The 21,500-nt window shown below is 50.1% G+C and overlaps 4 protein-coding genes across 9 annotated transcripts in view; 2 read left to right on the forward strand and 2 right to left on the reverse strand.

The window, feature by feature from the left end:
- LOC128765389 (uncharacterized) overlaps nt 1-5,368 on the reverse strand; it is a 25,138-nt gene extending 19,770 nt beyond the window's left edge. For 2 of the 3 annotated variants that reach the window (XR_008415871.1, XM_053876109.1), the window contains exons 1-2: nt 5,233-5,368; nt 5,057-5,120 (exon numbers count right to left, since the gene is read on the reverse strand). Coding sequence is in view for 2 of the 3 variants with exons in the window: in XM_053876109.1 (XP_053732084.1) it covers nt 5,057-5,120; nt 5,233-5,320 (152 nt within the window). In the remaining variant the exon portion in view is untranslated. Of the gene's footprint in view, nt 1-4,043; nt 4,148-5,056; nt 5,121-5,232 lie in introns of those variants that run through there. The other variant, XM_053876111.1, reaches the window with a different exon arrangement.
- LOC128765391 (uncharacterized) lies at nt 863-8,284 on the reverse strand. Of its 2 annotated transcripts, XR_008415872.1 has the most exons (2): nt 1,685-8,284; nt 863-1,596 (listed from the first exon to the last, which is right to left on the reverse strand). XR_008415872.1 is itself a non-coding variant. In XM_053876116.1 (1 exon), the coding sequence occupies exon 1, from the start codon at nt 8,282-8,284 to the stop codon at nt 7,160-7,162; it is 1,125 nt and encodes a 374-aa protein (XP_053732091.1). In that variant the 3' UTR covers nt 863-7,159. The 2 variants fall into 2 exon arrangements, 1 of the variants encoding a protein (XP_053732091.1); XM_053876116.1 differs by having other exon boundaries at nt 863-8,284.
- A 613-nt stretch (nt 8,285-8,897) lies between these two features.
- LOC128765392 (uncharacterized) lies at nt 8,898-11,630 on the forward strand. 3 transcript variants are annotated; one of them, XM_053876118.1, is made up of 4 exons: nt 8,898-10,610; nt 10,680-10,889; nt 11,016-11,387; nt 11,457-11,630. In XM_053876118.1, exons 1-3 carry the CDS (start codon nt 10,248-10,250, stop codon nt 11,187-11,189), a joined length of 747 nt encoding a protein of 248 aa, XP_053732093.1. In that variant the 5' UTR covers nt 8,898-10,247; the 3' UTR covers nt 11,190-11,387; nt 11,457-11,630. The 3 variants fall into 3 exon arrangements, with proteins under 3 accessions (XP_053732093.1, XP_053732094.1, XP_053732092.1); XM_053876119.1 differs by having other exon boundaries at nt 8,898-10,219; nt 10,301-10,610; nt 10,680-11,387; XM_053876117.1 differs by having other exon boundaries at nt 10,680-11,387.
- LOC128764613 (uncharacterized) lies at nt 11,204-13,386 on the forward strand. Its single transcript, XM_053874518.1, has 5 exons — nt 11,204-11,387; nt 11,457-11,956; nt 12,026-12,284; nt 12,358-12,586; nt 12,664-13,386. Exons 1-5 carry the CDS (start codon nt 11,204-11,206, stop codon nt 12,704-12,706), a joined length of 1,215 nt encoding a protein of 404 aa, XP_053730493.1. The 3' UTR covers nt 12,707-13,386.
- Nucleotides 13,387-21,500: the final 8,114 nt, after the last annotated feature.

Below are 21,500 nucleotides of genomic sequence, written 5' to 3' on the forward strand. Positions count from 1 at the left end.
CGTTAACTCAAAATCAAGGTATATGTATGATGATGAATGACTAGTAACTTCACAGGTCTGCACACGCTGAATAACTTAAGCCCTCTGAAAATGGAGACAACTCTGTTCCTTCTTGTACATGGCATCAGTGTGGTGGGACCAGTTATTGTTGTTGAAGTGAACACCCATGTACTTGAACTGTCCACAAGCTCAAGGGTCCTCCCCCAGGATGTTCGCCAGCACGTGTGAGAGTATTTTCCTTCTGAAGTCAACCACCATTCTCCTACATCTAATTGGTTTCCAAACATAAGTGGTTGCGTACACACCAGTCTTCAAAGTCTATGATGACTGACCTGTACACCCACTCATTCCCCTACGACATACAAGCCATAATGGCGGAGTCATCAGAGAACTTCTGGAGATGGGAGCTGTCCATGTTGTAAGTGAAGTCCGGGAAGAGGAAGGGTGAGAAGTCTGTGCCCTTGGGCGCCCCTGTGCTGCGGACTATCACCTCTGACTCACAGTAGTGCAGCCACATGTACTGTGGACGGTCAGTGAGGTAGTTGCTGGTCCAAGCAGCGATCTATCCACTCCTGCATCCTCCAGCTTCCCCCGCAGCAGTGGTGGCCTGATGGTGCAGAAAGCATCGTGTACGTAAAAAACATGACCTCACAGCAATATCAGCGGTCTCCAGATGGGTCAATGCCTGCTGCAGCAGGCAGATAGCATCATCTACCTTGAAGGTGGGCCTGTGGGCAAACTGCTGCAGGTCCAGGGTGAAGCTCATCATGGAGCGGAAGTGGTCCACGAGGAGCCTCCGCATGGTCTTCGTGGGGTGGGAGGTTAAGGAGACTGATCTGTGGTGGGACGGTTCCCTGGTGTGCACTGTCTTGAGAACCAAGCCCACACAGAAAATCTTCCACTGGACAAAGACCATCTCAACCTTCGAGGCTTAAATTGTAAGCGTGGCAGAAAACCAGCGCAGGTCCTCAGCCATCTGGTCCCACAGATTTCCTCTGCTTCAGTCGTCTCAGTTCTTTCCTCACCTGATTCGACATGAGGGAGAGGGGAGTGAAGGGAGAACTGGGGTGTGGTGCTGCTGTAATCAGGTGAAGGTGGCCTGGGGGCATGTCCACTGGGCAGGAGATGTGTTCTCCTCCAACATTCTCCCATAGTCTTTTTTGGACCTCCATATATTCCACTGGTGCTCGTGCTGAACTCTCCTCCACTGCTCTATGTCACCTGAGATGTAAACCACCTTCTTCTGGTTCTGGAGGACTTCAAGCTCAGGGGTGACCCATAAGTTGTTATTGGAGAAGCACTCTACCCTCCGCGTTGGCACAATGCTGTCCACACAGAAGTTGATGTAATCAGCAATGCTGTGGCATCAATGTTACCGCCAAATGAGAAACAGCAGATGCTCCAATCCGTAGTATGAAAACAGTCTCAGTCTCTTGTTGACTTCCTCAGACCACACTTTCACAGTCTTCTGCACAGGTTGTCTTTGCATCTTGGGTGTGTATTGGGGGAGCAGGTAGACCAGGTTGTGACGCAAGCGTCGCAGATGTGGAAGGGGGGCAGAGGTGTAAGCGTCCTTCACATTTGCATACAGCAGGCCTTATTGACACAGGTGTGACACATCACATTATACGTTCATGTTGACAGAGGAGGAGGAGGGGTAGGGGTGATTGAAGTTTCCACTGACCAGGTGAAAGGCTCATAGATAGCAGGTCTGGATCTGGATGATGCAATGAAGCCGCAGTGAGGTAGTCGATGGTACAAGCAGCCAGATATATATCCACTCGTGCATCCTCTAACTTCCCCCATGGCAGTGCTGGCCTGATGGTGATGAAGGCACTAGTGAAGTAAAAAAAAAACATGACGCTCACAGTGATACCAGTGGTCTCCAGATGGTTTAGCAGCTGCTGCAGCAGGTAGATGACGACATCTTATACTCCGAAGCTGGGCCTGTTGTAGACAAACTGCTGCAGGTCCAGAGTGGAGCTCACCATGGAGCAGAGGTGGTTCAGGAGGAGCCTCTCCATGGTGTTCATGGGGTGGGAGGTCAAGTTCTGTAGTGGGATGGTTCCCTGGTGTGCACTGTCTTAGGAACCAAGTCCACACAGGAGATCTTCCACAGGCCAAGTCTCGGATTGTAGGTGTGGCAGAAGACCTCAATAAGACCTGGTCTGCGCAGGTCCTCAGCAGCAGCAGCCTGGGACTAATGCCATCTGGTCCCACAGATTTCCGGTACTTCAGTCATCTCAGCTCTTTCCTCACCTGATTCGTCATGAGGGAGAGGCGAGTGAAGGGAGAACTGGGGTGTGGTGCTGCAGTAATCAGGTGAAGGTGGCCTGGGGGCATGTCCACTGGGCAGGAGATGTGATCTCCTCCATATATTCCACTGGTGCTCGTGCTGAACTCTCCTCCACTGCTCTATGTCACCTGAGATGTAAACCTTCTTCTTCTAGTTCTGGAGGACTTCAAGCTCAGGGGTGACCCATAAGTTGTTATTAGAGAAGCACCGTACCCTCCGGGTTGGCACAATGCTGTCCACGATGTTGATGTAATCAGCGATGCAGTGCATGAGGCCATCAATGCCATCACAAAAAGAGACACAGAACATGCTCGACTCCATGGTATAGAAACAGTCTGTCTCTCATTGACTTCCTCAGACCACACTTTCACAGTCTTCTGCACAGGTTGTCTTCGCATCTTGGGTGTGTATTGGGGGAGCAGGTAGACCAGGTTGTGACGCAAGCGTCGCGGATGTGGAAGGGGGGCAGAGGTGTAAGCGTCCTTCACATTTGCATACAGCAGGCCTTATTGACACAGGTGTGACACATCACATTATACGTTCATGCTTCCACTGGGCAAGAAAATGACGCAGTCGCCGTGTCCATCGAGGGTTGAATGTACACGCACAACACAAGCACGTGAGAAAACGCACGCTGACAATAAGCTGATCCATCGCTGAAGTCGAATGGGTCCTCTGACGCGGATCCAAACAGTGCAAAAATAAACAAAAGTGCAACAAAAGCAGGTTTCCCATGTGCACGGTTGCACAACAGCTTACCCACCAAAAAAACAAAAAAAAAAACAAACCATTAAAAGTGCCTATGTGCAATAGCAAACAGAATAAGTGGGGAAAAGGAGGTACAGAGCTCCTGTGACACGCAGGCATCTTGATCTTACTCAGGTTGAATAGGAGAAAAGTTTTCTTGCTTTGACTTTCAACAACGTTCACCACATTTCATGCATCTAATAGTAAAATATGCACAAAAACGTCGGTCCTAATGTTGTGATGGCACGTCCATATGCTGCGAAGCGTACGCTTGAAAGCGCAAAATGGAGCTTTGCTGTGTAAAATGAATGTGAGAGCTACAGCACAATCCTGCTGTAAACCACAGTGATGACGCCCAGCCATCATCATCATCATCCGGATCATGATTGCTGCTTCAGAGATGTGGTAGAATGTCTCGTCAAAACAGCTATACGAGATATGCTATGGCTGCCACCAGGTAGCATCTTAACACGCCTATTTGACGATTGAATTCACTGTCATTCTGAACTTAGGGTCATACTGAATATTACGGTATGCCTTCATCTCTTCTTCTTCTCAGGCTACAGCCTTCTAGAACAGTGATATTAAAGTGGAATATCTCGTTGAAAAAAAAGTCTTGACATAACCACCCATAAAGGGGAACTTAATGTTTGCTTTGTTACTCATCATAGTATTGAATGATGATCCTGACACGATGAAGAAATTAGACCTGAATAGAACTCAAAGTTTTAATAAGACTCCATGGTTGACCACCAGATGGCGCCAAACTCCTACTTAAATCAGACTTAAATCATCCAGCATACATGCTTCAAACATTCCAGTTGATTTTGAGAGACAACCAGGTTATATAGTTATGATACAGTTGATACTTGATAGAAATGAAGTGAATAAAAATGACTGAGTTGTTAAGTGGAAGCATAAAGCATGCTTTTCTAGTTGATAGCTGATTCTAATTTATGTCACTTTTCAGGAAAAAAATGCACTAAAAGCACACACTTACCTCACCGAGGATGAATGGTGCGGATTACAGAATGTGACACGGACACTATGAATCAGCAGACTTTCTGCTGGTTCATAAATAAATAAATAAGGGACTTTGATCATCTTTGCTGTGTTAGTGACTTTGATCGCCTTTGTTATGTCGTGACTTTGTTCGTCTTTGTTGTGTCACTTGGAGACACCATAGAATCACAGTCTATCAATGATGAGATGTTTTGAATTTACAAGAAGAGGAAGTCTGGAGAAAATTAATGTCCAGTAGACAAAGAGTGTAATGCATTTCATGATATCATCACATTCAATCAATCATGAGAAACAAATTCTGCTGCACGCAGCAAGAAGTTCCGAGATGTTGTGAAAAGTTCAGAGAACACAAGCGACAACCGAAGTGCGCACTTAGCATTCAGCTATTAATGTAAGCATATTACTTTCTTCATAAAGCCAGTCTATGACGTCTCACGTGTCAGAAGCTACTGCGTTTTCGGCCTCCACTAACTGCAAGTGGAGGGATATCAGCAAGTCATTCTCGAATCCTACTGTACTCCGTTTTGAAATGAGGATGCCAATGTCCTGTGCTGACTTGGGTTGTGCCACATGAGATTATGAATGTGTCCATTAACTCGACGTGAGATTATGAACATGTCGACTATCTTCCAAAGTGAGGAGATTATATAGACCATCTCTGTCACATTCTACTAGACAACGATCCTCACTTCCAAATGGATAAAGTAGGAATGAAGAATAACTCAAATCAGGCTTTCAGTACACAGGACGTACATGCTTTCAAGGTCTCCATACTCCCTGGTTGTATAGTTATGATACAGTTGATACTGGATAGAAATAACTGAGTTTTTAAATGGAAACATAAAATAAAGCATGCTTTGCTGGAATGAGAATTACAGTGGTACAATGAAGAACACTTCAGAAATTAAAACGTTAAAGAAGATTAAAAGATAAAGATGAAATTGACTTGTCACTTTTCAGGGAAAAAATACACTAAACGCACAGACTTACCTCACCAAGGATGAATGGTGCAGAGTACAGGATGTAACATGGGAACTCGCCAAAGACTTTATATCTGTTGGGTCAAATAAAGAGACTGTCAGTGACTTTGTTCGTCTTTGTTGTGTCACGAAGAGAGACTTTGTTGTGCCACGAAGAGAGACTTCGAAGAACAAGCATGCCCTCACCTCCTACGCCAAGCTTTTTCCACCGATGGGCGCCGCCGTCGACCGGCGCAGAATATTGGAGGCCAGGTGTCCCTCGGACGGGATCCATAACATGACGCTGGTGGAAGTCACACCACTCATCCACCGTGCACACACACACAGAATGACTCTAACATAACCTGCCCCTAATTGTTAGGTTAACAACATAACAATTACCAAACACAAACACACAGAGTCATCATTTAAACAAAGAGATATAGATAGATAAATCTATTAATCTCATTCAGACTCTTTATGATGCCTCCTCCAAGAGATATATCTTGGTAATGGGTCTCTCCAACGTGCTTGTCTTTGTCTGAACACAGACACTGCGAACTGCTCCCTTTGAGTCTGGCATAATCTTGGTGATTTTTCCTATCAACCAGGAGTTCCGTGGCGCAGAGGAACGTCTCCCAGGTTGAAATTCCTCTTAGTCGTGTTCCATTTTTGTCTTTCTTGCAAGAGAGGCAAATACTCTTGGGTCCACCGGCGCCAGAATAAATCTGCTACATATTGAACTTGCCTCCAACGGCGCCGTACATAGAGGTCATCCTTGGAGAAGACACCTGGAGGAATGTTTGGCTGTGTTCCCATCAACAGCAGATGATTTGGGGTCAAGGCCTCCAGATCATTGGGGTCGTTGGAGGTCGTTGTTATGGGTCTGTCATTGAGAATACTCTCGACTTCACACAAAAGAGTCTGTAGACCCTCGTCGTCCATTACTTGTTGTTTCAACAGGGAACTTAGAACCTTCCTGACTGTTCTTATTTGGCGTTCCCAGACACCTCCATGATGAGACGCAGCAGGTGTGTTAAATATCCATTCAACTCCTCTTTTCAGCATTGCTTCTCTGATCCTGGCCTGGTCCACATCTTTTATGGACTCCTTCAACTCCCTTTCAGCACCAACAAAATTAGTGCCATTGTCGGACCGAAGTACAGACACTTGTCCTCTACTGCTTAAAAAGCGGCGTAGAGCATTTATACATGAGCTGGTGTCGAGAGAGTGTGCTACCTCTATGTGAACTACTCTACAAGTTAAACATGTAAAAAGCACACCATATCTCTTCACTTTGCTGCGACCTCGACTGACCTCAAATGGGCCGAAATAATCCACGCCGGTGTTGGTGAAGGGTGGCTTATCTGGCAACAGCCGGTCTTCTGGCAGGTTTGCCATTTTTTGGTCGCCTGCTCTTGCATGTTGTCTTCTGCATGTCCTACACTCCGAGATTATTCTTTGTATCGCTGAGCAGGCCTTTGGGATCCAGAACTTCTCCCTCAGTTTTGCCAGAATGTAATTTCACCACGAGTGTCCTGTAGCTTCATGTATGTGACGGAGAACGAGTTTTGCAATCCAGTCATCCTTGTGCAGGATAGCTGGGTGTCTGGCATCCAACGGCATCGCAGCTCGGCAGAGCCTCCCTCCAACTCTCAGTACTCCATCTTTCAGACATGGATCCAGCTTAAAGATGTGACTATCTTTCTTAACATGATCCTTACCATCCTGCAGCACTTTAAGCTCCTCAGCATATTTTCTCCTTTGACACAGGCGAATTAACTCCACCTCCGCCTTGATGAGATCTTCATTGCTGATTGTTTGTTTTTTGAAACCTTTCTTGTCCTCGAGCATTTCTTGCTTGAGCAAAGCCTCTGCCTTTGATGAGTCATCGCCACAATTCTGTATTGTGTCTTGAAGTTCTTTTCTTTTTTGTCTCAGGTTCTGCAGGATTTCTTTTAGACGCATCAGCCAAGCAATCGCTTTCTTGAGTTTGTACCAGCAGGAGAAGTGATGAACAAACTGAGTCATTGGATCCATTGGTTCATCGACTTGTATCAGAGACAGTTGTGCTGATTTTTTCACCTCTGCATCTTCTTCTTGGTTCATGGGCTGGTCTGGGCGTTGTGGCCATTCACTCTCGGGATAACAACAGGAATTTTGGTCCTTGTATCCAATTCTTGCTGTGCAGCAGACCCTCAGCACTTAGCCCTCTTGAAGCCTGATCCGCGGGGTTGTCTGCTGTGCTCACATACTTCCACTGTGATGTCTTTGTAACTTCTCTGATGAATGAAACTCTGTTGGCAACAAATGTTTTATAGCGTGCAGCATCATTTTCAATATACTTCAGTACTGTCATGCTGTCTGTCCAAAATCTTGACTCTTCCAGTTTTAGCTGTAGCTCACACTGCAGCATCTTGTCCATTTTCACAGCTATTACAGCCGCTGTCAACTCTAACCTGGGAACGGTGATCAACTTGAGCGGTGCCACTCTTGACTTCCCGATCATGAAAGAGATGAACTTCTGGTCATTTTCATTGGTCAGCAGGAGGTATGACACTGTACCATAGCCGTCGTTGCTTGCATCAGAAAGGTGGTGCAATTGTGCCCTTTTGACGACACCGAATCCTGCGGGCTTGATGCACCTGCTGACACAAAAGGATGACATCTTTTGTAACCCTGACAGCCACTTATTCCATCTTTTCGCTTGTTCTTCTGACACCTCATCATCCCACGCTTTTTTGTCCTTGCAGAGTTCCCTCAGGAGCAGCTTGGCGGGGAGGACGAAAGGTGCTAGGAATCCCAGGGGGTCATAGGCTGAGCTTACAACTAACAAGATTCCTCTTCTCGTACAAGGTTTTTGCTGTACTTCAATCTTGAGCTTGAACGCGTCAGAGTTTGTGCACCATTGGACTCCTAGCGCCCTCTCAGTGGGAAGCTGATCCTTATTCAAATCGAGATCCTGAATTCCTGAAACCCTGTCTTCTTCTGGGATTGACGTGAGCAGTGCTCTAGAGTTGCTTGTCCATTTGCTCAAGTGAAATCCTCCACTGAGACATAGGTTTCTCAAGTTCTTAGCGAGTGTGACAGCATGTTCATCCGAAGACACTGTGCTCAAACAATCATCCACATAAAAATTATTTAAGATTGCTTCTACTGCTTCGGGCGCTGCCCACTCCTTTCCATCTTCTGCTGTCCTCCGCAGTGCATACGAGGCACAGCTGGGAGTGGATGATGCTCCAAACAGGTGTACACACATTCTGTAGTCTGCTGGCTCTCAGCTCAGGTCACCGTCCGGCCACCATAAGAAACGCAGCAGATCTGAGTCCTCCTTTAGTACTGTCACCTGGTAAAACATAGAGTCAATGTCTGCCATCATGCCTACCGTATCCTTCCTGAATCTTGTGAGAACTCCCACAAGGGTGTTTGTGAGGTCAGGGCCTTGGAGAAGTTCGTTGTTCAGTGATACACCTTGATATGATGCAGTACAGTCGAAAACAACTCTTAGTTTTCTCTTTTTGGGATGGTAAACTCCATGATGAGGAATAAACCACACTCTTTCATCCTTACGGTGCAGTTCTTCTTCTGGGACCTTGGTGGCGTATTGCTTGTTTACCAACTCTCTCATGAACGTGCTGTATTCCTTGTGGAAGTCAGGATTCCTGTGAAACTTCCTCTTGAGGCTTATGAGACGCTGCTCTGCAAGTGGTCTGTTGTCAGGCATTATTATTTCTTTGTTTTTAAGTGGTAATCCAATACAATAATGACAGAGGTGTTCCACCTGTCCCTGGAATCATTTCACCTGCACCTGTGAAATGATTCACAGGTGCAGGTGAACGACCTCAGCCCAGTTATTCAAACACAAACAACAGGAAACTTCAGTGCCTCTGAGTGGGCCATTGATAACCCACCCGAGGGTCGTCCTGACTGCATAGGGCCCGTCACCTCTGCTGTTTATTATCTGCCTTGGTTCCATGGCTCTGTAGACGTCGGTGCCAATAAGCAGGCCAACTTCTGCTTCAGAGGCGAATTTCACGCAGGTAAGGCCACTGATCCACGTCTGCCTGCAGAGGTATGTTTTCTTTCTTCACTGGTAAACTTGGTTGAGTGAATACCTGTGGAAGCTCTATGTAATTCATTTCTTCCAAGCCACATACTTCCAGATCTGTGAGTGTTCACCTTTTTTTCAGATCCCATAGTAGTAAGCATTATTTCTGATTTCCTTCCTCGGAGGTTTAGCTGGTGCATAAGAGTGTTGGTGCAGAAGGTTGCTGTGCTTCCTTGGTCTAAAAACGTATAGACCTGCATTACTTTGTTACTGCTTTTGCACTTTATCTTTACTGGTACAATGGGAAGAATAGCTTTTTTGTTACCTGCCCCAGTGTGGCCTCTGTTTTCATACTCCGCCTCTACAAAAGCACTTGTCACCTCTCCAGTAGCTTCAGTGATCCTACTTTCGTCCGTCTCCTGCAGCATTGGAGCCTCCTTTGTGACATGCAAAATGCTTGGATGCACACCCGAACACTCGTTGCATTTCATCCTTTTGCGGCAACTCTTACTCAGATGACCTGGTATAAGGCAGCCAAAGCAGAGTCCCTTTGTGGCCAGAAATCTTGATTCTGTCTTTGGGATTCTGTTCTTTTATTTTCTCGCAGACCTCTAATGTATGACTCCTTTTGCAGTAGATGCAGGGACTTTGAAAAGCATCAGCTGATCTGGTTGGACCTTTGCTCTTCTGTTGTGGCTGCTGAGAATCACTGTGTCTTCCAGACTGATCGACAGCTGTAACAAAGCTATTTTGGGGATTACTTCTCTTAATGTTTACCTTAGTCTTCCCCTTTTCTTCTATACTGAGGTCCAGGATGTCTCCAAATAGAGGGTCATTGATAACTTCTGCTTGCCAGTTGATGAATTCCACTACGTCAGAAAATCTGGCTCTTCTTCCTGATCTTGTATGGATTTCATATGCTTGATTCCTCCACCGTTCTTTCAACTTAAAGGGCAGCTTTGAGATGACAGTCTTCATATTACTAGGATTATCCAACTCTGTCATGAACTCCAGGTCACGCATTGTGTTTTTGCAGCCCGTTAGGAATAAGGCATACGCATGAAGAGCATTTCTATCTTCTGTTTTTATCTGTGGCCATTGAAGAGCTTTCTGCCGACGGGAGTTCCCTGCCATCCTCACGTACAGGTGAGTGCTCTGCTATGTTCAGTGATTTATGTGTAGTGTGACATTGCACTCGGTGCTGTCACTACTGTTGTCCCCTGTCAGGTTGGCCTGCGACAAAGCGGTGATCAACGCGTTAAAGGAGCGCACGCTGGGCAACAGCGGCACTCGCCTCCACGCCACCCTGGTGGTGGAGCACACCACGGCATGGCTTGACAAAGTAAACAGTTATTTGGGTGTGCTACGTAAGCTGGAGGTTCAGCAGTGGCAGGCGTTCCCTGAAATGCACCGGGTGCCCGGCGTGTCCTGGCTAATTGGGGTCTACGTCCGTGACGCCATCTCCAGGTTGCCCGAGACCAAGGCCAGGATCACCTCTGTGTTTGGCACCATCTTGCAGATGGATTCGACCAAGAAGGTGAGCGTCATCGTTGCGACGCAGTCCACTGTCAGGCATGTCGGGGCTCACAATCGGTTTGTCTTTCAGGTCACCAAGAGGCTCGCAGGAGCCGCCTGGTCAACTAATGTCGGCAACGAGTACGGGCAGGTGCTCATGTCTGTCCTCACTGCGGCAGAGGGGGATGGACTCGCACAGATGGCGGCGGGACTGATGCGCCGATACAGTGACGCGGGGCAGGCCCCTCCAAAGGTCCTGTATGTGGACCGGGACTGCTGCACCAGCGTGGGACAGTCACAGGTGAGGCAGCTGTTCCACAAGTGGCCTGAGCTGGTGGTCCGTCTGGATGTGTGGCACCTCATGCGGCGGTTCGCCAGAGGAGTAACCACCGACGCCCACCAACTGCACGGCCTGTTCATGGGGAAGCTGTCCTACGCCATCTTTGAGTGGGACGCGAAAAATGTGGCTCGCCTGGAGCAGGCCAAGCAGTCCCAGGAGGGAGCGGACGTCACACGAGGGGCGCGGAAGAGACGCGACGGCTCATCCAGGAGGTGCTGGACACCTTCTGGACCATGGTTGACACACTGGGCGTCCCCTTGATCGATCGTGCCAGGATGGAGGAGATCTGGAGGACACAGCGGCGACACCTGGACTGCATCCAGGACCCCCCGGGTCTGGCGCTCTACACTCAGACGGGTGAGATCACCAAAGGTGGGGTGAAGCTCCCGGTCTACCGGTGCGCCAGGGGGTCCACATCCCTGGAATCATTTCACCTGCACCTGTGCCGCTTCATCCCAGGTAAGTACAAGTCTCGCGGCTCTCTGAGGAGGAGCCACGTTGAGCTCACTGTCACGTTTTATTCAACAGGCACGTCTGCCAGCGACGTGCACTTCCAAGTGTACCTTCTGGAGGGCCTGGCGCGATGGAACGAGGACAGGGGCAGGGCCTCCGTCGAGGGAGGCAACAAGTCGGCTCTGCGGTGCTATAACGCCCAACTGGTGCAAAGTGTCAACCAAGTTTCTCAGGAGCTCATGGGCAAGACTCTGGTCGAAGCCTACACCGCGCCCACGGAGTACACAGGTAAGACAGACCTAAGTCCTTTGTTGTCAGGAGAGCTCATTGGAGTGGAGTACCTGTACTCCCAAACGGGGGCCGTGCTGCAGCAGGATTTGGGCGACCCCGATGAGGAGGAGTCTGCTGATGAGGGCTTTGAGCAAGACGGTGAAGAGGGACTGGATGACGACGACGATGAGCAGCCAGAGGAGATCTCCTTGTTAAAATACCACCACTCTCTCCTCTGTCAAGAGCGTGAGAAGACCAACACTGAGATGGAGCAGCAGGAGGAGCAGCAGCAGTTGGAGAAGGTGGTGAGTCCTCAGCCACGTGAGGCATGATTCACCTGGCGCAATGACCCACCTCCCCTTCTCACTGACCAGATCGTAGTTGGGCCGGACGGCCACCCAGGTTACCAGCACATCTTGGCGCTGGCTCTCGCCCTTGCCATGCTCAGGCACCGGCCCTTTGTGTCCCAGAAGCAGGCCAACGACATCATTGCCCTGTGGCAGCGCTTGCCTGACAGGGACAAGCAGCCGGTGTCCTTCCCGCCACGTCATCAGGACAGGATCATCCGGGGCCGATTTTTCGGACAAGCCACAGGCACCCTGATGTGGCTCTGGGCGTGGAGAGCGTGGAGCGGTACGTCGGTGTCGGACTCAACGTCTCCTAAGCTAATGTACTTATGTGTGCACCGTCCTGGGTCGGGGAGCAGGAGCGGCGCACTCTCCCAATGTCAGCAGGCTCGTGGAGGCTCTCATGCTGGAGCTGTGCCGCGCCCGAGACGACGAGGGTGCCACAATAGCCGGGGTTCGCGTTCAACGTTGGGCTGGTATCATCAAGGACTACAAACTGATCCGTGAAAATGTATTGGGCTGTCGCACCTTGATGGCAAACACTCGTATCGCCCTATACGAGGTGAACCAGCGGACCCTGTCGTTCTGGTGAGTGCTGCCATGTCAGTCTGCTGTAGTATCAGCATATAGCCAACGTTGACATGATTGCTTGACTCTTTGCTCAGGCACAATCAACCCTTAAAGGCCATGGCGATGGAGACGGTGTGAACAGGCGCAGCGCCCTCCAGTGCCCCACAGACGTCCGAGAACCTCCCCGCTGCCGGAGGCCGTCCAGCCGGACCAGCCCGTGCAGCACAACCTGCCCGCTGATGAGTCTGGTCTGGCAGTGGCCCGCTAGCCCCAGAGCTCTACGAGCGCTCCATCAAGCGTGCCAGGACGTCGTCTTCCTCAGTCAACACCCTCTCTTCCACCCAGGGCACCTTCTCCACCAGCCCCTCGTCCTCTGCCACCGGCCCCTCCACCTCCTCCAGCTCGCCCCCCGCCAGAACAGTCTCCCGTACGACGCTGTGGAGGTGGAAAGTGCAACAGGAGAGAGCCCGACTGGCCCAGGAAAAGGACAGTTTTGCCACCCCCGACAGCAGATACAAGAAGTTGACTTTCTGCTCCCAGTCTGATGGCTGAACGGTGGAACAGTGGCACGCTGACATAGCACGTGAGGAGGAGGAGGCCTCAGCCCAGAACTGTTCTTCCACAAGTGGCACTTAAACATGTGCAAGGGGCACTCACAACACGCCTGGGTGCTTGTAAATAGTTGTTGAAGTTTGTGTTTTTACTACTTGTTAATTATTTGTGGAGGCTGTGTATGGTTTTACTTGTTTGCAAGTGTCACTTTATTGTAAGTGATGCATATCACAATTGTGTTTGTTTACCAACTTGAAGTGTGAAAATAAAAGTGTTTGAATTGCTATTGCCGTCTCTTACACCATAGAGCACCTGGCTCTGAGCATCCTCCTTCACTTTACAACTAAGTTGTGAAGTCGTTCACCACATCACGACAGGAACCCTCTCCTTTGTTATGCAGATAAAAGGCAAGTATGACGACCTCCCTATACATATTACACTACACATACATGCTGTGAGGCCAGTCATTCAACTGAGAGTCATGGAGCGTGCTGTCAACCAGGACCTGGAGCATTTGGACCACACCACTGAAGGTTTGGACCCACCAAATGTATTCAACATTCATGTTTAATTTATTGTTTCATTTCTCACTTCTATTGACACCAACAGAGGTCGTCGCTCGAGCGGCCTCCTGCCGTCGGGCAAGATGTGGAGGATGTGGACACCACCATCGAAGGTTCGGACTCACACAATTAATCCAGCATACATTTCACTGTTTGTGTCTGTTTCACCAGAGGTCATCACAAGAGTCGTCTATGGCACCCCCAAGGAGGGTCCCACCAGGGTCACCAAGTCCTTTCAGGTGCTCGGCCACCAGAAAGGACTTGGCTGTGCTTAAAGAGCCGCAGGGGAGCGAGAGTGGCCGACCCGGGGACCCCTGCCAGTGGTGTCTTCAAGCCAGACACGTGTCCACTGTGCACGCAATGTACAAGGATGTGTTCTGCTCCGTCAAGCGAGGACAGTCGGTGCACCAGTGGCTGTGCAAGCAGCGTGGGGGCCAAGCGGAGGACACCATCCCTCGGACGACGGAGTGGAACCTTGTACAGCGCCTCAAGAGGGAAGAAGCCCAGGAGGAGCGTGATGGTGATGACTAAGAGGCTCCACGGCGTAAAAAGAGCAAACCATATAAGCTGAGGATCTGCCAACAATGCGGCCAGCCAAAGCAGAAAGATTGTGGCCACTGTCAGTATGGAGGAGAGCATTATTGCGCACTTTATGGCTGCAAGACCGCCAGGCTGTGGCTGGCCGAAAAGCGACAGAAGGCACCGTGAGGAAGGACGCGCAGTGGCGTTCTGAGTGTTTATGTCGTTAGGATAGGTGGAGTTGTGGTGTGTTTTTGTAAACGTAATAAAACTTTTTTTCTTTCCATTGGTTGGTGTGTGTTAAGCGTTTTACTGAGTTGAATAACACCCACCCAATCTTTTTTTATATTCTATATTTTTTATTTGGTGTGATTAATAGTATTATTGACATTTTATGTCTTCATTGTATACTTATTAAGTTATTGTCATTTACAAAATTTTCACTTTAAAATCAGAATTTCAAGATTAAAGTCAAATTTTTCACTTTAAAATCAGAATACTGAGATTACAGTCAGAATTTCATTTCAATTTTCAGCCAAGATGCATTGTAATGGGCTGATATTTTACAGTAGTGAGGAACGCTTCATGAATTTGCTGAGATTGCTCACCCCTCCCCCCGGGTAGAAGGTGGGTGTGGGTGGTGGCTTGTTTCACAATTTGCTGAACCGTGTATGTTCTGATTGGCTTGTTTCACAATTTGCTGAACCGTGTATGTTCTGATTGGCTTGTTTCACATTAGCTCATCCCGCCCCCCAGCCAATTGAGTTCAGGGACCGCCTACCTGGTCAATTTTCCCCTCACTTGACGTGTGCTTTTGTACTGGACTGTTGGAGTTAATTGGTTCCACCTTTCTTCGTTCACCAGAGTCTTGCCAAAGGAAATTCAGCAGATTCGGTAAGATAAACGTCCTTTCAAGCCCTGATGTCACGAATCAAGGGAAGTAGGAGCGGGAGCCACGTATAGAGGACGTGGAGACTGGACCCAAACGCGAGTGGTGAAAGTCACATTGAAGCAGGAGCGAGTTATAATATTTAATAATTAAACAAACTAAAATAGAACAGAAAGCGTCACCGAACCGGGAAGAAACAGAGCAAACGCAGAGTGTAAAAACAGTAATGAAACTAACAGAAGTGCACAAACATGAGTAAAAAGTCAAAACAGAAAGCGTCACCGAACCGGGAGTTAAATGAACTTAAATCACAAATGAAACCGAGAATAAACTACAAAAGAAACCAAGAAACACACGGCAAACAGCAAGAAACCAAAAACACTAACTCAGGAACCACAGTTAAACACAGACAAATCCAAAATAAGCTAGCTCAGACCGAGAGACATGAGAACCAGGAGTTACCACAGGAGCTAGCAAACAGAACAAAAAAAAAAGCCGAACACAGGGAGAGACACGAGAACCGTAGAAGCCGAACACAGGGAGAGACACGAGAACCAGGAGTTAAACGAGCTAGCTAGCACACAGAACAAGAGGAGCCGAACACAGGGAGAGATACGAGAACCAGGAGTTAAACGAGCTGGCTGCACACGAAACAAAAAGCTGAACAGAGAGGGAGTGACAACTATCTGGCACACGTTGCTGGAGCCCAGCTGTTTTTGAAGACAGTAATCAGGGGGTAATCGGCTCCAGCCGTGTGCCAAAGGAACAGAGGGAGAAAAGCAAAACCAGGACTCGGAGTCATGACACCTGAGTTATTTTGGCTGTATTCAGCTCAGTCTGCTTCGAATGCTTCATCATTGAATTTACATTAGCTTTGGTGGTCTTAATCGTTTTACCAGTGTGGTGACTGTGAAAATGATGATGAAAGAACAGCACAAAGGTTTAATTAGGTGGAGACGATAATAACACGCTCATGTAGACTGTTACAATACAATATTGTGCACAAGTGCATCAGAACAGGTACTTAATAAGGTGGAGATCATCATAGTGCTCTCAAATAGGCTGTCAAAATACAATCATTGCAGTGGCCTCACGTCTTTTCAAAAGCTATGCAATGAGTGTGTAATAATTCCCTGGTGTCCTCTGCTCATATCTTACAGTGATATGGCTTCACCAAAATTTAGATATCAGGGCTCGTCCTCTGAGCTCACCCTTAAAGCCTCCGAGGATGCGGTCAAGCTGGTGCAGGAAAAGCAGCAGCACGGCGCCTGGAGGGCCAAGACCGCCGACAGGGTGAGGGAGGAGGCGAAGGCTCGCGTGCTGGAGCAGGGTGGGGACCCTACAGATAAGGCCCTTGTATTAGCTCAGAGCGAGCTTCAGCTTGGGCAGTACAGGGGTCAGACCTTCCACTGGCTGCTCGGGAATGATGTGGGCTACGCATGTCACCTCATCGCTTCCCATGAGAGAGAAAGAGAGGAGGGAAACACTGTGCTGACGCCATTAATGGCCAGCAAAGATGCCCTGGCATCCTAGGCCAGGCTCTTTCCCCCAATGGTCGCTGCCATCAACCAGCGCAGAATGGTGGAGGGCACACTTCCCCTGGCTGGGCTCCACGACACAGTGCTGGGCTTCGGTGACCACCGCCATCGCACATACAGATCCCTGTATGATGCCAGGGACACAGAGAGTCGATCGCAAGTGTGCGATTGTATTTCCATGTGTGCACGCATGCTCACTAATGCCAACATTGTGTTTCCAGCTACGTGAACTGAGTCCGTAAAGAGACTGTGGGACCAGGATCCAAGATGCACACTGTCCAGCAGTACATCTTAGCTCGTGATAAGGAGCCATCGGAAGGTCAATAACCACGCAGACAATGTGAAGCATTATTGAGATGATGTTCAGTTGACACTGTGTATTGATTTTGTGTGTGTCACAGGTCATGCATCCCTGGACCCCGACACAGTCTCTGACGCAGAGCTCATGGCCTCAGCCACAGAGTTTGACTCTCAGCTCTGTGAGTGTAAATGCTGGGCAGCGCTGCTGTCATTTGCTCTCATTATTCAAATTGAGTCTCTCATGTCATGACTCAACACAGCCAGGAGGGTAACAGATGCACTCTTGTGTTTCAGCTGCTGCCGACAGGCTGGAGGGTGACGCTCCCTGAAGAGCAGCAAGACTGGGTGGGCCGGGCTCTGTTCCGCAGGACGGGCAGCGGGCAGTCCGTGCTCACCACTGACCTTCGCATGGGGTGGTATCCCCCCGGACCCCGGCTCATCTATAATCAGCCTCCCACAACATCCCACCCCTTCTTCCAGCAGTCATTCTTTTTGTGGATGCCCTATAAAATGTGGGCCTCCGGGCCGCCGGCCTGTACAAGACGGTACGGAGGGTGCTGGACAGGAGCAGGTGGTATTTCATGGGGACGGAGTACCTGGAGTGCCATGGCTGCAGGAAGAAGGTGGCAGGCTGGTCGCAGGCCATCCTGAAGCAGCTGGACCTGTCACACCAACGGGAGTTCCCTGCTGTCCTCACGTACAGGTGAGGGTTCAGTCGTGTCATGTCGTGTTGTTATTTTTGTGTAATGTTTCATTTTTGCTTGGCACTGTTCCCTCTCAGGCTGGCTTGCGACGAATCGTTGATCAATGCCTTAAAGGTGCGCACACTGGGCAACAGCGCAACTCGCCTCCACGCCACCCTGGTGGAGGAGCACACCACGGCCTGGATAGACCAATCCAACAAGTATCTGGGCGTGCTGTGTAAGCTGGGGGTTGAGCAGTAACGGCCATTCCCGCAAATGCACCCGGTGCCCGGCGTGTCCTGGTTACTTGGGGTAAGTTGGAGAACTTTCTGACTATAATAAAGAAAGAATTATCTTTTATGATGATGATGATGATGATGATGATGATGATGACTTTCATTTCTTGGGGGATATTTGCAAAGAGAGTGAGAATACAAGTCCACAGTATGAAGTTGAAAATCTCACTAAGTGATTTCTCAGCGAGCATAATATCTGAACAATAATATTCACGATAACATTTCTTCTGTCGCAGGTCTACATCCACGACGCCATGTCCAGGTTGCCAGAGACGAAGGCCAAGATAACCTCTGTGTTTGGCTCCATCTTAAAGATGGACTCGACCAAGAAGGTGAGGATCGTCATCGCAAAACAGTCGGCTGTCTAGCATGCCGGAGCTCACAATCTGCGTCTTTCAGGTCACCAAGAAGCTGGCAGGCACCGCGGCCGTGTCCGCTGCCTGGTCCACAAACGTGGGCAACGAGTACGGGCAGGTGCTCATGTCTGTCCTGACGGCGGCAGAGGGGGACGGTCTGGCAGACATGACGGCAGGACTGATGCGCCGGTACCGTGACGCAGGTGTGGTTGCAAAACTATAATAACTGCAATGTGGATGAGTTTAAACAAAGCCAGAAATGTATTGAAAAAACCATTGGAGAGCAGTCACCCAACCCATGTGCACACAATCCAGAGAGGCTCTGACTTCTCACAATTATAAAGAATATCAGGCACCCACCCTGTCATCAACAGAAGCTAGAACTCTGAACCTTACAATGTTCAGGTGAATAATAAGAAATGTGTTTTTCCTCAACACAGGGCAGGCCCCTCTAAAGGTCCTATACGTGGACCGCGACTGCTGCGCCAGCGTGGGACAGTTGCGTGTGCGGCAGCTGTTTCACATTCATTGTCCATCTGAACGTGTGGCACCTCATCCGGCAGTTCGCCGGAGGTGTGTTGTGGAATTTCTTAACTTCAACAAAGAGAGAATTGTCTTCTATGAATATTTATTAATGAATCATTGCAAAGAGGGCACACTGTCACACTGAAAATGGCAAGCAAGAATATAGTAACAGCCTTCAGCATCTGTGAGACACTTAGTCCCCACTCGGAGAGCTGATAACAAGGAGGACTGGCATAACTGAATCGATGAGGCAGCCTTCACCACCGACTCTCCATCGGTCTGAACAGTAATAATCATTTTTCCATCACAGGTGTGACCACAGACGCCCACCAGCTGTATGGCCTCTTCATGGCGAGGCTGTCGCCATCTCTGCTTGGGACAATGAAGACGTGGCTCACTTGGAGCGGGCTAAGCAGTCACAGGAAGGGGCAAGCCACGTGACGCTCACGGCCAAAGAGATGGCCCGACACTGCCGGCGTTGCACGAGGGGGCGCGGAGGAGACGCGCCGGCTCATCCAGGAGGTGCTGGACGCCTTCTGGTCAGTGATTGACACACAGGGCAGGCCCCTGATCGACCAAGACAGGATGCTGGATATTCAGAGGACCCAGGCCCGACATGTGGACTGAGATCACCAGAGGTGGGGTGAAGCTCCCCGTCTACCGGTACGCGAGGGGGTCCACGTCCCTGAATCATTTCACCTGCACCGGATTGTGCGCGCCGGCGTCGAGCTCACTGTCTCGTTCGCTTCGACAGGTACGTCTGCCAGCAACATACGCTTCCAGGTGTACCTGCTGGAGGGCCTGCCACATTGGAACGAGGACAGGGGCGGGGCCTCCGTCGAGGGAGGCAACCGGTCGCTGAGGTGCTACGACGCCCAGCTGGTGCACTCTTTTGGTCTGAAAACCCAGAGGTTCTTGGGCAAGACCCTGGTTGACACCTAGACAGTACCCAGGGAGCACACAGGTTAGACGTCCTCATCGTCGAGGGGAGCAGCCAATACGCTTCATCGCCGGTGTACCCGTGTCACAGGAGAACTCATTGGGGTGGAGTACCTATACTCCCAAACGCGGGCCGTGCTGCAGCAGGATTTGGGCGACCTCGATGAGGAGGAGTCCTTGGACGAGGGCTTCAACCAGGAGGGTGAGGAGGGACAAGAAGTCCAGGATGAGGAGGAGGAGGAGGAGCAGTCGGAGGAGGTCCGCCTCTTAAAATACCACCACGCTCTCCTCCTCCAAGAGCGTGAGACGGAGCAAAGGGAGGAGCGTCATGATTTGACGCAGTGACCCACCTCTCTTTCCTTCTGACCAGATCGTAGTCAGTCCAGACAGCCATGCCGGATACCAGCACGTCGTGGCGTTGGCTCTCGCTCTCGCCGAGCTCAGGCACCGGCCCTTCGTGTCTCAGAGGCAGGCAAATGACATCGTTGGCCTGTGGCAGTGCCTCCCCGTCAGGGACAAGGAGCCGGTGTCCTTCCCGCCACGGACGAGCCACAGGCGCGCTGATACAGCTCCGCGTGTGGAGAGCGTAAAACGGTAAGTCGACATCAGACTTGACATCCCGTGAGCGAACGTCGCACTCATGTAGGCGTTTTTACCTGCAGCGCCTTACTGGGTCAGGGGGCGGGAGCGGCGCACTCTCCCAAGCTCAGCAGGCTCGTGGAGGCTCTAATGCTGGAGCTGTGCCGCGCCAGAGACGACAAGGGTGCCACAATCAAGTTCATCGTTGGGCCAGTGTCGTCAGGGACTACAAGTCCATCCGGGACAATATATTGAGCTGTCCCGCCCTGATGGCGCGTACCCATATCACCCTGTACGAGGTGAACCAGCGGACCCTGTCCTCCTGGTGAGTGCTCCCGCATCAGTCAGCTGAAGAATCAAGCGTTGACAAGTTTGACTGTTGTCTTTCTCTCAGGTACAATGAACGCTCCAAGGTTGCGGCAAGGGAGACGCTGCACGCAGGCGCAGCACCACCCAGTGCCCCACGGACTTCTGAGGCCCTCCCCGCTGCCCGGAGTCTGCTGCCAGAGGCCGTCCAGCCCGACCGTCCCATGCGGCACATCCTGCCCAGGGATGAGTCAGGCCTGGCCGTGACCCGCAGGGGCCCGCTAGCACCAGGACTCTTCGAATTGGCTGTGCAGCAGGCCGGGACACCGTCCTCCTCGGTCGCCGGACCCTCCACCCCCGGATCCCCCACCGCTGGACCCTCCACCTCCTCCACGGGATTAACGGGAGTCTCCTGTACAACACCCAGACCCCCCACCGCCGGACCCTCCACCTCCTCCACGGGAGCAACAGGAGTCTCCTGTACAACACCCGGACCCCTCACCGCCGGACCCTCCACCTCCTCCACGGGAGCAACAGGAGTCTCCCGTACAACACGGTGGAGGTGGAAGGTTCTGCAGGAGAAAGCCCATCTGGCCCAGGAGGACAGTTCTGCCACTCCTAATAAGGCCAGGCGGGTATTTAATTGCAGCTCCTGTGGGCAGCCGAGAACGCGTGCCACTGGCCACAGTCGCTACAAAAAGGTGGCTTTCTGTTCGAAAACGGACGGCCGGACTGTGGAGCACGGGGACATGGCACAAGAGGAGGCCTCTGCCAAGGACCGTTTGTAAATACTTTGTAAATAGTGTGTAAATGTAAATTGTTCTTCAGAACAGACCGATTGTAAATAGAGTGTAAATGTAAATAGTTTTTCAAATAAATTTGTTGTA

The sequence above is a fragment of the Synchiropus splendidus genome, chromosome 9, assembly GCF_027744825.2.
Source record: "Synchiropus splendidus isolate RoL2022-P1 chromosome 9, RoL_Sspl_1.0, whole genome shotgun sequence".
NCBI lineage: Eukaryota > Metazoa > Chordata > Actinopteri > Syngnathiformes > Callionymidae > Synchiropus > Synchiropus splendidus.

Bases quoted from the DNA above. Each gene is read 5' to 3' on its own strand.
- LOC128765392 (XM_053876117.1), top strand. From the start codon at position 10,248: ATGTGTAGTGTGACATTGCACTCGGTGCTGTCACTACTGTTGTCCCCT. The intron at 10,611-10,679 runs GTGAGCGTCATC...TTTGTCTTTCAG, and splicing joins AGATGGATTCGACCAAGAAG to GTCACCAAGAGGCTCGCAGG.
- LOC128765391 (XM_053876116.1), bottom strand. From the start codon at position 8,284: ATGTGTGTACACCTGTTTGGAGCATCATCCACTCCCAGCTGTGCCTCG.
- LOC128764613 (XM_053874518.1), top strand. From the start codon at position 11,204: ATGGAGGAGATCTGGAGGACACAGCGGCGACACCTGGACTGCATCCAG. The intron at 11,388-11,456 runs GTAAGTACAAGT...TTTATTCAACAG, and splicing joins CCTGTGCCGCTTCATCCCAG to GCACGTCTGCCAGCGACGTG. The intron at 11,957-12,025 runs GTGAGTCCTCAG...CTCACTGACCAG, and splicing joins AGCAGCAGTTGGAGAAGGTG to ATCGTAGTTGGGCCGGACGG.